At 43.6% G+C, this 13,246-nt stretch overlaps 1 protein-coding gene and 1 long non-coding RNA gene across 5 annotated transcripts in view; one reads left to right on the forward strand and one right to left on the reverse strand.

The window, feature by feature from the left end:
* The window catches only part of BPIFC (BPI fold containing family C), a 25,095-nt gene continuing 11,849 nt past the window's right edge, over nt 1-13,246 (forward strand). The window contains exons 1-8 of one of the 4 annotated variants that reach the window (XM_083574134.1): nt 1-962; nt 3,719-3,816; nt 5,919-6,053; nt 7,678-7,789; nt 9,033-9,161; nt 10,176-10,328; nt 11,776-11,839; nt 11,935-11,995. In XM_083574134.1, coding sequence (XP_083430260.1) covers nt 5,951-6,053; nt 7,678-7,789; nt 9,033-9,161; nt 10,176-10,328; nt 11,776-11,839; nt 11,935-11,995 — 622 coding nt within the window. In that variant the 5' untranslated portion in view covers nt 1-962; nt 3,719-3,816; nt 5,919-5,950. Of the gene's footprint in view, nt 963-1,413; nt 3,459-3,718; nt 3,817-5,588; nt 6,054-7,677; nt 7,790-9,032; nt 9,162-10,172; nt 10,329-11,775; nt 11,840-11,934; nt 11,996-13,246 lie in introns of those variants that run through there. The other 3 variants (XM_083574132.1, XM_083574133.1, XM_083574131.1) reach the window with 3 other exon arrangements.
* On the reverse strand, nt 9,643-13,231 carry LOC310743726. Its single transcript, XR_014539191.1, has 3 exons — nt 12,527-13,231; nt 10,125-10,277; nt 9,643-10,017 (listed from the first exon to the last, which is right to left on the reverse strand). It is a non-coding gene; the product is annotated as an uncharacterized lncRNA (long non-coding RNA).

Consider the following 13,246-nt stretch of genomic DNA (forward strand, 5'->3'; position numbering starts at 1 on the left):
GGATTCCTTGCAGGAAGGCATCACTTAAAGTGGTATGAAATTGCATTAAATGGATAGTGCAGACAGGGCCTCATCAGTTCACATTCATCTCAGTAGGCCACGCAGGGTTTCCCAGACTTGGGTCTCCCTTGTGGACTACAGTTCCCATCATCCCTAACCACTAATCCTGCTAGTTAGAGATGGAGTTGTAGTCCAAAAAACAGCTGGCAATCCAAGTTTGGGAAACCCTGGTAGATGTTCTATTGCCTAGGGTCAGGCCCAGTGGCTACTGTAACCAGGAGAGCCACAGACATGAATATGACAGCAGCAACCTCTACTGGCTCACTGCATAGAGCAGGGGATTGGGAAGCAGGAGGCGGGAGTTGGAGCCCCACAAGGGGCAAGAGGTGAATATGACCCCAATATGTTATCCCAGCAGGAGAACAAGAGTCACATCAGGGGCAAAAGAAAGAGAAAGTCCTGGACTTGAACCCACACTGCAAATAAGAGCAATCAAAACCCTCTAGAGAGCCGAATTAACTCCTCTTCAATGAACAAGCAGCTCTTTTAACTGATAAATGTGGTTTGTAGACCATCAGTTTGTTAGCATTTACATGTAACATTTTCTCAATACAAAGGGATTTCACTGTTTATTGATGAGCATCCTCTCATCTTGGAACAGAAAAATTGTAATGTTTACTTCCAGGTGGGGCAAGGGGGCTTACTAACACAATGGAAATCAAAATGCCTCTTGATTCCCCCCATCCCCAAAGTACTCAAAACACTATCGCTGTGTGAACTCCTTTAACAATCTGTCCAGAGATCTTTTGTTAAGAAATCTGAGTCACCTCTGGGCCAAAGGAAGTGTGCCTGCAGTAGATTTGCACCTTAAAAGGTGGGGGGATCTGGTACCACTGGGCCATGTTTACTCCTGACAGGTTTCTCCAGTGTCTGGCTATGAGGCTTCTGGCTGCTGAGAGCAGGTGGGTTATAAGGTTTGTATAATGTGAGTCATTATGATCTTGGCAAATGTTCAGTAGGGCCAGTAATGGGGTGAGTTCTAATACCTGTTTAGTTATTTTGCATATCTGTTGTGGGACTTTTCCCCCAACCTTATACTGTACTTAACACTAATGTATCATAACAAATGTAACTGATCTGTAAGAAAGACTGTACAACCTGAAAAAAGAGACAAGGCATGTACTTTTGTAAACCAATAAAATATTTAATTAAAATTTAAAAAAAGATAATGAAAAGAGTGGGGGTCAACTCCAAATGTGCAGAAAGAGGGACATGGGAATGCCTCAGGGTGTCACTCTTTTGCAGGAGGAATTCAAGTACATACTGGAAATTTAGGTTTGTGCAATTAAAGTGGATTAGTCCTATCACAACAAATCCAAGTTTTTTTTAAAGCCGCAGCCTTTATATGGTTAGGAAAGTGACAGGATAGGCTCTGAAAAATGAGGAGCTAACAAGCAAATCAGAATGAATGCTCATTGTCATATAACTCACAGACAAATGTGACTGAATGCTCAATAATGACCAGACATAGGGCCATTCTACAGCATACATTTAAAGCACATGGCTCTATCCAAAGTATCTTGGGAACTTCAGCTTTCCCCCCCATAGTGCTACAGTTCCCAGCACACTTAAACTACAGTTCCCAGGAGTCTTGGGGGAAGACTGCTTTAAATGTGCATTGGATGTGCTTTAAATGTATCATGTGGATCTACCTTAGTGTAACCTTTTCAAGATGCATCCTCAGTAAAAAAATCTGGCGGAGCCCTAACAATTTGTACTCATGAGAGCAAATTGGGTATAGTTTTGAGGGACACTGGAACCTCCCCTAATCTGTTGTTTACATCTCCATCGTCCTTTGTCGTGAGCTTTTCTTCCAGCTGAAATGGCATATTCAGCAGTGGTCACGGCAGAACTATGGGACCAGAGGGAGAAGACTGTGGGGAAATCAGGTGCAGGCAGGGGAAGTTTCAACACTTTATTCCAACACTTCTTTCACTGGTACCAACTCCTTTCTATGTGGTGGAAAAAGTTCTATGCTAGATAAAAATTCTATGCTAGATATTGCCACAAAAGCAACTTAAGACTCCTGGAGCATCTTAAAAACAATATATTTATTGTGGCATAATTGTGTCCTAGTATCCACTTCATCTGATACATGAAGTATTGCCCTCAGTTGTCAGGGATGCATACATTAACATGTTTGTGCACACACAAAGACATATGGGTATGGGGACAGAAAAGTAAGGAGATGTAGAAAGATCATATACAAAGCCTTGACTTCAGAGGTGGCCCATCAGTCTGAGCAACTCATTGCTGTAACTAGTACTGTAGCTTCTTGATGTCTTGGCTTGCTTTGCCTCGCCGCACCATGCTGTCTCTGAAAATGGATCTTTGGCTTTGCCTTATTTGGATCACGATCCTGTCTCTGGCCCCATAGACCCTGATCTGTTTGATCCAGCCTCGGTCTTTGGACCACACCCTTGTCACCCATTAACCAAGAGCAACCTGACACAACCCTTACGTGATTCTGCCCAAGATGCCATCTTTAAAGTTTCGGCAAAGGATTAGGTTGTGACGCGTGATTGTGACATTCAGGATGATGGGAAGTTCCCGTTCAGGAAACGCACATGCTCACTGATTGTCTTATCATTTGTCATTGTAGTAATGCTTAAAAGTCAGAATCAGGGACCCATTGTGCGTGGAAGTGTTGCAAACACGCAAGAATGCTCTGTGTCCGTCTCATGATTTACATTTATTGTAGGTGAAGAAACTATAAAACTAAGGACTATGGCTGTGTACACAATTTACCTTTAAAGTGCATTCAAAGCGTGTTCCCCCCACAATAATTCTGGGTACTGTAGTTAACCCCTCATAGGGTTCCAGTTCCTCTCAGCCCTTAGCAAACTACCATGGCCGTAATTCTTTGGTGGTGGTGGGGAATGTGCTTTAACATTATAGTCTACAGTATTTGCAGCCCAAGTGCAACAGGATGAAGTGACTGCATAATTGGACTACATAACTGGCACATTGTGTCAGTTCCTTCCAATTAGTTCATTTTGTTTTGTTTCTTTTATAACACATGCCATTCATAGATGCTGCTATATCTGGTCATTATTAATTATCTGGTTTAATATCTGGAGCTCAACTCTTCTTTACAATCTTCTGAGACAACCACTTCTGTCAGCAATGGCAGTGTCATATTGTGGAAAGGGGAACATAAGTAGTGCAAATGTTTGCTGCTGCCATTGCTGCTTTGGCACTCCGGTTTATATACTGTAACTCCTAGTCCCTTTGGACCAACAGCAAACATTTTAGGGGTCTGTAGAGTCCATCTGGGCACTGTAGGAGTCAAACATGTTATTGGTCTACCAGAAGCCTTTGTCTGGAAGGACCTTTCATTCTGATAAGGTTGTGATTTATTTAGGTTGCTCCTTACAGCACAGTCATGAGGGTCACAGGTGAGTGGTAGAGCACTGGTTTCAATGAAACTGATTTACTAGAAGTTTTATCTAACACTTCCTCCAAGGAACAATCAAGTATCACTGAGATAGAGAAGAGTCTGTCCAAGTTAGCCACCACAAGATATCTACCACTTGCATGGAAATAAAGGAGTCATCTTCTATCCTTGGCATATACGTCATTTGATGATCTGATCAATTCTGTGTGTCCTTAAAGATGGTTAATGTTTAGCTTGAACATAATTAAAGGTTCCTTGCAGACCCCCTAATGATGTCCAGCTCTATAAGTGTCTAGCTTGGCTGGGGTTGAAGTGAGAGTTGTCTGCAGCCCACCAAGATTTAGCCTGACAGAACTGAGGTACGGTAATGGCAATCAACTGGTTTGGTGATTATATCCACCACAAGCTGGTGGATAGCTGGGTGGGTCCAATGATTCCTGAAAATATCTGAAATTGTGGGACAATAACTATTGATTTCAAGGGAAATACTTCTTCTTGCTTAATTAGGGAACAAAAGTGAACAAGAGCTTAGAAGACTATTGCCTTTCAGTAGCTGCTAGGAAATTGGTGTGCATGAGAGTATGTGTGTGTTGTGAATTTGTGGTTGGTTTCTTCTCTGAAAAGTCCTGTGGGAAAGTCCTGTGAAAATCACAGCTTTCTTTTTGCCCACTAGTTGACCACTGCTATTTCTGTTCAGAGAAGCATGCCTCTTGAGACAAACGGATCACAATGTGTACTCATTTGCTTCTAAATATTAAGCCAATTCATCATGAGATACTGAATGGATAATTAAGATGCTAACCTGGCAGGCAAAAAGCAAACATTGTTGAGTTCTGAAAACAGTAGGCAATGAAACAGCCAAATGGTTTTGCACAGGTTGATAATTTACTCTTCTAGTGTTAAATAACATTTGTGGAGCACGTTGAAGATGTAGGCTAATTTGATGTGCCAACTGTGGTTGTGTCTTGACTCCTGGACAGTCGCCGTCTTCTGAAAAGGTGCTTTGTGTGTATATGTGGAGTTGTGTGTGAGAGAGAGATTTTAAAATAAAACCATTACATGCCTATTGAAGTCCCTTAGAATTCTTATAATAGGATGTAGATGAATATTTAACCTATTATAACTCTTTCATTCTAGAACTGAGTGGAAATACAATGTGATCCTAAGCATGTTTACCCAGAGTTAGTCCCATTGAGTTCAATTACAGTGCAATCCTATGTGTGTTGAACCTGAGCAACACATTAGCAAGGTAGACTGTCCACTTAGTTGGACAGGAATCCAGTGTAGCTATGTAGGGTACTGTTGTGCATGATGTGTGTGTACGGTTGTGGCTATAGATACCTGCAATATCCAGTGGTGCTTCCAGCTAAATTTAAGTCCTTAACAATGTACAACATAGTCATATGGGGTCCCATGTTAGATGGCTATGAGGCACAACATTCCCCTTCTCCTCTCCTCCACTCCCACCATTCCATGCTTCTGCATTCCTGAGATGTTAGCAAACAAGTTTGCCAAACGTGACTGGGGGGTGGGGAATTATGGGCATGTGCAGTTTTGTATTTTAATTTCACTTAAATCATAGCACCGTCATGACCACAGGAATAAAAGGAGGCTTGCTTCCTTGGTCTGAACAGTAAACATGCCGTGGCCCCAAGTCCAACTCCAGCTGCTCCACTGACAGTAAGAGCATTCATTTCTGCACAGATGATAGTGCAGGAAGGATTTTTAGTTTTTAGGTAGATTGTTCCAAGAAGAATATAAATACAATTAATTAATTACAGTGGTACCTCGGGTTACAGACGCTTCAGGTTACAGACTCCGCTAAGCCAGAAATAGTACCTCGGGTTAAGAACTTTGCTTCAGGATGAGAACAGAAATCGTGCGGCGGCAGCGCAGTGGCAGCAGGAGGCCCCATTAGCTGAAGTGGTACCTCAGGTTAAGAACAGTTTCAGGTTAAGAACAGACCTCCAGAACGAATTAAGTTCTTAACCTGAGGTAAAAAGGTAAAGGTAAAGGGACCCCTGACCATTAGGTCCAGTCATGGCCGACTCTGGGGTTGCGGCACTCATCTCGCTTTATTGGCCGAGGTAGTTGGAGTACAGCTTCCAGGTCATGCGGCACTGTATAATTATTGTGAAGGTTAGCTCACCCTAGGTCCATTCGCTATTTACTGGATGAATGTCCTAGTCCATGCTGCTCTGCTCCCTTATTATATTCAGCACACACAGAATGCCATACAAGAGCATGGAAATCTGAGTTTGGAGGATTCTCCCCCTCCCATTGCAGGCTTGCATGTTCTCAATGCATGCCTGGTCATCCCGCCCTCCCTATGGAGAGCTGGGGAGGAGTACAGCCGGGACGCGTGGGGCAGACGGGACAGGAACATCTATTGCTCAAGTTCATCTCGCACTCACTTGACATAGGATCTACAACCCATATTTGGTCCCATGTGTCTTAACAGGTTTCTATAAAGTACGAAAAGAGAAGAAGACAATGAAAGTTTGTGGCTTTTTGTTCCTGTTGAGCTTGTTCACTCCCCGGCTTGATGCTAAGCCTGGAATCAAAGTGAAGATCACACAGAAAGGTTTGGACTATGGTGAGTTTGAAATATACAGGTTCAGACTTATTCTTCCATGCCCCTATTCGTTATTAAAATAAAAATTTAGAAGGAACCAAATACATTTTGAGAACAAAAAGGAAATGACCCACATTAATCAGCACAATGGTTTGTTTGCTTTTTAAATCATGTTTATTTGCTTGCCAATGCCAGGTTGGGTTAACACAACACACGTGTGTGTGCGCGCGTGCGCGTGTGTTTAACAAACTGACTTTTTTGCAATTAACAAAATGATGAGAAAGTATACTTAAAGGTGTGGGATAATGATTGATTGATGGAATAAAGAATAACATCTGCACAGACAAATCAAGATGTTCATTGCTGTGAGCTCAGTAAAGAGTGGATGTCTCCACACAACCTTTGTGCAAGCAAATCAGGGATTGTGAGAGTTGTAGTTCAAAAGCATCTGGAGCACACAGGCTCCAGGCTCCTTTCACTCTCCCAAGCTCAGTAAAAAGGTAACTCTTTAAACCTCTTTAAACGAATAACGTTCTATAATTTGGGAGTCATAACTGAGAAAGCTTGGCATCTAGTTGGTAAATATCCTAACCTGGAACAACAAAAGTTGCTGATTAAACCTCAGTCCGCAAGTGCACCCATGGGGTTGGGGGAGATGATCCTTAACCTGTGAAGGTCTCAGGCCATGAAAGGCTTTAAAACAGGGTTAGAGAACCTGTTGTTCCTCTAGATGATGTTGTACTACTTCCGTCTTTCCCAGGGATATGGGCATCTTCCATGGGTGCATGCATGAACCATAATCCCCGGATTGCTAGCTTTTAAATGAAAGTTCCTAGGCATTTGTAGAACCCGAGATACAAAGCAAAATGTACAGTTGCTCACTTTTTTGTGAGCAACTAGCCCGCTCCCACCTTGCAGTGTTTTGCTGCCCATTCCCAGGAGCAGATTGCCCTGTGGTGCAGCAATAATCTCCTTGTAGCGTTCACACTGTCATTCACCTAGAGGGGAAGGGATAAAATGGCAAATATATCCCGCAGGGGGAGAAATCCTCCGAATTAACCTTCTGGCCAACAGCAGTACTGCTGCTGCTACTGGGAGGCTATTGTTGCAGCTTCCCCGCACCAGGTGAGCCACTCCTGGTCATCCATGACCCTTGCCCAGTTGGCTGGGGCTGATAGGAGTTGTAGTTCAGGAATGTCTGGAGTGCCGCAAGCCTCCAGTTCCTATTTTAAAAGCTAAAACTAGCACTCTTAATTGGATCAGGAAGTAAATTGGTAACCATTGTATCTTGTGGGGAACAATGCATGACTCTCAGTGTGTGATAAAAGATATACAGCAGCATTCAGCAGCATGAGAGCATCTGAATCATCTTCAAGGGCACAGTGCTGCACTAATCAAGCCTGGAAGTTACAGGCGCTTGGTTTAACATAGCAAAGGACAGATATATCCCGCGGGGGGGGGGGGGGAGAGAAAGCCTCCATATTAACCTTGGATGAAAGAAGTAATTGCTAGCAACCACTCCAAACTGATCTGCAGAGCAGGAGATGGCAAAACAGCCATCAAAAACTTAGCTTTCTTTGTTCTGTATTCTACGCATCTTTCCAGCCAAATAGAAAGTAAGTGAAATATGTTCTGTGCTTTGTAGGAAAACAGCTTGGAATAGATTTCCTGGAGCAAAGATTAAAGGAGCAAACCTTTGCGAATGTGAGCGGACAAGAGACATATGGATATAGTGGCGTCGACTACACGCTTTCAGAGTAAGAAAGGTTGCTTCCACACTAAGCCCCTTTAGCACAGCTGAACTATTGCTTCTCTGCATTCAGAAAATTAAAATAATAGTTTTGCACATGTGATTGCAACAGATCAATAAAGATCAGGCTTACTAGCTGCTTTGCTTCTCAATAGTCTCTGGTTGGCCTCTGTTATTTTCTCCTACCAATAGGGAACCTACGTAAGGACTCCATATGGGCTCTTGGATACCCCATAAGGGAAAAAGGGCAGATTTTTTTTTACAACACACAGCACTTACTATTATCCAGCATTGCCTTCCCTTATGGTTAAGTTCCTCTGTAATGTTTATTCACACGTAGGTCCCATTTAGTGAAGGCTCCTGCAATGTTACTTAGTAGCTTCCTCCGGGTTGGTGACGTCCTTTATTTTTTCCTGTTTGGTTGAACTACCCCTTAATTAAGCCTTTTTCCCGTTGTTTAAAATGGGGATGGGGAAAGTAGCTGGTTTGTAACCACTAGCCACACATCTGGCACACCAACACAATGCCAGCCATGACTCCCAGTGACCATATGTTCAGCGTCAGGGAGCCTGTGGGCATGCATCTATCTGTACATGCATGAGTTTCCTTCTCACTATTGCCTAACATAGCACTGTGGGCATACCACTGTATGCAGATTAGTTTGCAGGAGGCGCAGCTAAGATGCAAAATCCTGCCAATCCTCTCCCACATTTATTATTACACCAATGGGGGATATGAAGAGTGCTTTAATCATCTTTTATTTCCCATTGGAGAGGGAAAATAATATTATTACTTTCTGTTCTTTCATTTCTAGCAAAAGAGTGTTATTTTACCATAAAGAGGGGGCGCTAATGAAGCCAGCAATTTAAAATTGAGTGCTTCCCACCTTTCCCAGGGTGTCCCTGGGAATGTTGGATGGTATTATGCATGATCTACCTCAGGGCAGGAAATGTCAGACCTTGGGGCCTCTGCCTAATCCACATCTCTCACTGGCTCTGCTTTGCCACTTCTCTAATGACTGTAATATGTCTTGGAAAGGTGATAAATGTCTCTTGCTTGTCTGTATGGAAAAAGTGGCCACACCAGCTATTGATATGTGGCTCCCAAAAGGTTGCCCGCAAGGGAATGTGTCCCTCAGACCGAAAAAGGTTCCCTACCCTTGATGTACCTTCAGTTCAAACATGTAAGATTTATGTTCCTAGATTTTCCCGGAACGTAGCCATGGCTAACATGTATTTTGTGTTTTGCAGGATAAAATTTGATGCTGTTGAATTCCCAAATGCATCGGTGTCTCTGATACCTGGGACTGGGATTAACCTAGACATCAAGGATGCTGCAGCAACCGTCAGTGCACACTGGAGAGTAAGGTCCTGGCTGTTGTAAGTACAGCTGTGCAGGGCGCTGGAGGTGGTGATGTTAACTGCAGTAATCCAAATAAAAATGGGCTTTAATAAAGGAAACCCCAAGCAGCAGTAAAACCACTGAGGTGGAGGAAGAGGAGAGGAAGTGTTTAACCTCCTTGCCAGTATAGTGCTGATGAAATTTGCAATTTTACAAATGAGTGAACATAAGAACATGCATGTATATGCTGCCATGCAGTTAATGCTTGTGGGGGTTTCTTGGCCCTCAGAGGCAGAGTGAATATTGTGAGTTAAAATTCCTGCAGCCATGAATCTTATTGGGAAACTTTGGCCAAGCCGCTTCCTATCCTTTCTCATAGGCTGATAATAAGATTATAGGGAGACAGCCCCCAGTGTACGGCACCCTGAGCTCCTTGGAGATAGGGTGAGATATGGATGTGGGGCTGTTTACATGAAATATACAGGGATTTACTGAAAGCAGGGGAATAATAATAATAATAATAATAATAATAATAATAATAATAAATTATTTATACTCTGCCCTCCCCAGCCAGAGCCAGGCTCAGGGCAGCTAACACCAATAAAATTTCAGTAAAAACATAATAAGAAAAAGAAAAAGAAAAAAATAATTTAAAATACAGGTTAAAATGCAATTTAAAATGCAGCCTCATTTTAAAAGTCAAAACCATAAGGGGAGGGAAGCATAAGGGTCAGACTGAGTCCAAACCAAAGGCCAGGTGGACAGCTCTGTCTTGCAAGCCCTGCGGAAAGATGTCAAGTCCCGCAGGGCCCTAGTCTCTTGTGACAGAGCGTTCCACCAAGTTGGGGCCAGTACTGAAAAGGCCCTGGCCCTAGCTGAGACCAACCTAACCACCTTGCGACTTGGGACCTCCAAAATGTTGTCATTTGTGTGTCACTTCATCCTTGGTCAAAGAATCTGTGTCCGTTTGAGCATGAAACTTTAGCAGCGCTGGCACGTACCTGAAAGGAAACAGTTCAAGCAGATGCATTATGTTTCATTCTTGTCAGCAGAAATTCTGGAACACTGACAGTCCTCATTTCGGGTGTATCGCTCGCAGCTGTTTTTTCAGTGTCTCGGGACAATGCAAGTCATGCAGTGCTGTTGATTGAAAGCTGCGAGGCAAAAGTTGACAGTATTGACATCGAACTGGATAAAGATGCTAGGTAAGGTAGAAAAAGGATTTTCGGGATGTTCACCTTGTACCTGTGTTCAGTGTAATATGTGAACAAAACTGATATGTGCCTGTTTTAGAGGTTCTTCCAGCTGCAGATGATAATGGCAACAGCCCATTCTTGGCTGTTCTGCCTTAATCTGGAAGTGGAAGAACATCTCTGCTCCCAGGCTTCTGGAATCCAGAGGACATTTGGCAGCCAATTCATAAAAAAAAAAACCCACTCCCCTATTTTCCAGCCTCAAATGGTGAAGCAGCTATTTTCATTGGGATCTTGGTGTGAGGAGAAAAGTGTAAATATGTATTTATTAATTAGTTAAACCCACTGTTCCTTCCTAGTGGGCTCAGGTTTGGTGTGCTCTGGTCCATGGGGTCATGAAGAGTCGGATATGACTAAACAACAACACCCCACTTGTATTTCTTAATGGCAGGTGCAGGGAGGGGGAGGGGAGAGAAAAAGAAATAAGGCAATGCTGTTTGGAAAGAGAAGCATTAAAGTGATAATGATTCCTTGAGAGGAGAGATGGACCATAAAGAAAGAAATGGCTAGAGTGATTTAATAACTGATAGACAGTAATATTGTTAGAGATTTGGGGGTAAACCCTAGAAATTAATAAATGCCAGAGTTTTGATTAATTGGGGAATGGACTAAAACATAAACTGCAGCGCTGTGGCAGACAGGGAATTCCTGGGCTGACTTATGCAGTCTGGCTGGTTGACTGTTAGCATTATAATAGAGAGCCATTGAGGGTCATCAACAAGACAACAGAACTTATTGTCCAGGTGTGACCAGAGACTGGAGATTTGGAAGGTTGTCAGGGTAACTGCTCTGGGGGGAGGGCAAGGTGCTTCTGGGAAGAAGAGAGAGGAAGAAAGTTTGAGATCCATCTTGGCAAGGAGGAAGGAAGAACTACTTGCAATGCTTTGGGCCATGCTGTAAGATCTGGACCCCCGCCATGCAGACTGAAGGTATAAATACATAAAGGTAAAGGGTAAAGGGACCCCTGACCATCAGGTCCAGTCGTGACCGACTCTGGGGTTGCGGCGCTCATCTTGCTTTATTGGCCGAGGGAGCTGGCATACAGCTTCCGGGTCATGTGGCCAGCATGACTAAGCCGCTTCTGGTGAACCAGAGCAGCGCATGGAAATGCCGTTTACCTTCCCACCGGAGCGGTACCTATTTATCTCCTTGCACTTTGATGTGCTTTCAAACTGCTAGGTTGGCAGGAGCAGGGACCGAGCAACAGGAGCTCACCCTGTCACGGGGATTCGAACCGCCGACCATCTGATAGTCTCCACCCAATGTGTCTTCTATTCTCCAAAGGGACACAGACCCTGTATGTGTGCCTGTGACCCCATGCGCTCTGGCCACTGCTTGGTGGAGAGAGGGGCGGGCACCGGGATTTTGTAAAAATATTATTTCTTTTATTCCCCCCCAGCTGGCTGTACAAATACTTTGTTAATCATCTGGAAAAGCCTATCTGTGACAGTCTGAGCAAGAATGTAAGTCTTCCAGTATTACTATAGTGTCCTTACATCACCATCACTCCTTCAGTAACTGTTGGCCAGAACAATAACTGCTACATGTATTTATACAGATTTGCCCATTCATTGGTTCTGAGATCGAAAAAATTAATGCAGAACTGAAAGAAAACAAAGGTAGGTTGCAAATGCTTCATCCTTGCTACTTGCACAGCTCATTAAAAGAAGCGAAAGAGTATCCCAATGACATAGGAGCTTTTAAGTGATAACCACATTTCTCCAGGAACAATATTGCACAGTTTCAAGCAATACTAATTCAAGTAGCAACTTAAGGTCTGCACAACAAATGACCAGTGCAGACTGCACAGGAAAGCCCCTGGTCACATGCTTATGCAATTGTTGCAGGAGGTCTCGGCATGTTCTCTTAAAAGATATTGCATGTTCCTAGCTCTCAGTTTCAACAGCAGTGCAAGGTACGTCCCTGCATATGGGATATCTAGAACCTACATATGCCATATTTTTCGCTCCATAAGACGCACCTAATTTTTAGAGGAGGAAATAGGGAAAGCCCTGTTTTGGGGGGGATCAGCTCACAGTTGTGCAGCTTCTTTTGCAAAGGGGAAAAGCCCCATTTTTGAGGATCAGCTCAAAGTTGCTGAGCTTACTTTGCAAAGGGAAAAAATCCTGTTTTTATGGGATTCAACTCACAGTTCTGCAGCTTCTTTAGGAAAGGAAAGGGAGCTGTTTCTACAGTTTCCAGACAGATAATCTAATCAGCCAGTCACATGTCACTGGGGAAACAAACAGCCTCTGTCTGCAGAACATTCAACAATGGAGGCCTGGGCAAGGGGGTGGGGCTGGAAAGGGAGCCAGCGAGCGTCCACACATTCGCTCCATAAGACGCACAGACACTGCCCCTTACTTTTTAGGAGGAAAAAAGTGTGTCTTATGGAGTGAAAAATACGGTGCACAGACAGACTTCAGAGTTTCATGCTCTGCTTTACTTTTCCCTCCTCTAAAAGCTATAGTAAGGTGTTTTGTACAGCCAACTCAGGGTTGGGAAACTTTTTTTCCCCAGATTGAGGCCACATTCCCCTTGAGGTGACCTTCCAGGGGCTACATGCTAGCAGAGGACAGGGCCAGAGGCAGAATGGGCAGAGCGACACATGCCAATTTTACCTTTGTACAATAAGCTAGTTTCTATGTGCGCTGTCTGTCTCTCTCGCCTTCATCCAGGCTTTATCACAATTCAAGGACACAATCCATCCTGGCAAAAACACCTACAGAGGGAGCAAAGCAGGGCCATAAGGGGTGTGACCTGGAAAAAGTCTCAAGGCCGAGATATACAGGCCTGGAGGGCCAGATTTGGCCCCTGGGTCTCAGCTTCCTTACCCATGATTGTATTACTCTTGTCTAATAATAATAATA

The sequence above is a fragment of the Podarcis filfolensis genome (assembly GCF_964270895.1).
Source record: "Podarcis filfolensis genome assembly, chromosome: 10".
Taxonomy (NCBI): domain Eukaryota; kingdom Metazoa; phylum Chordata; class Lepidosauria; order Squamata; family Lacertidae; genus Podarcis; species Podarcis filfolensis.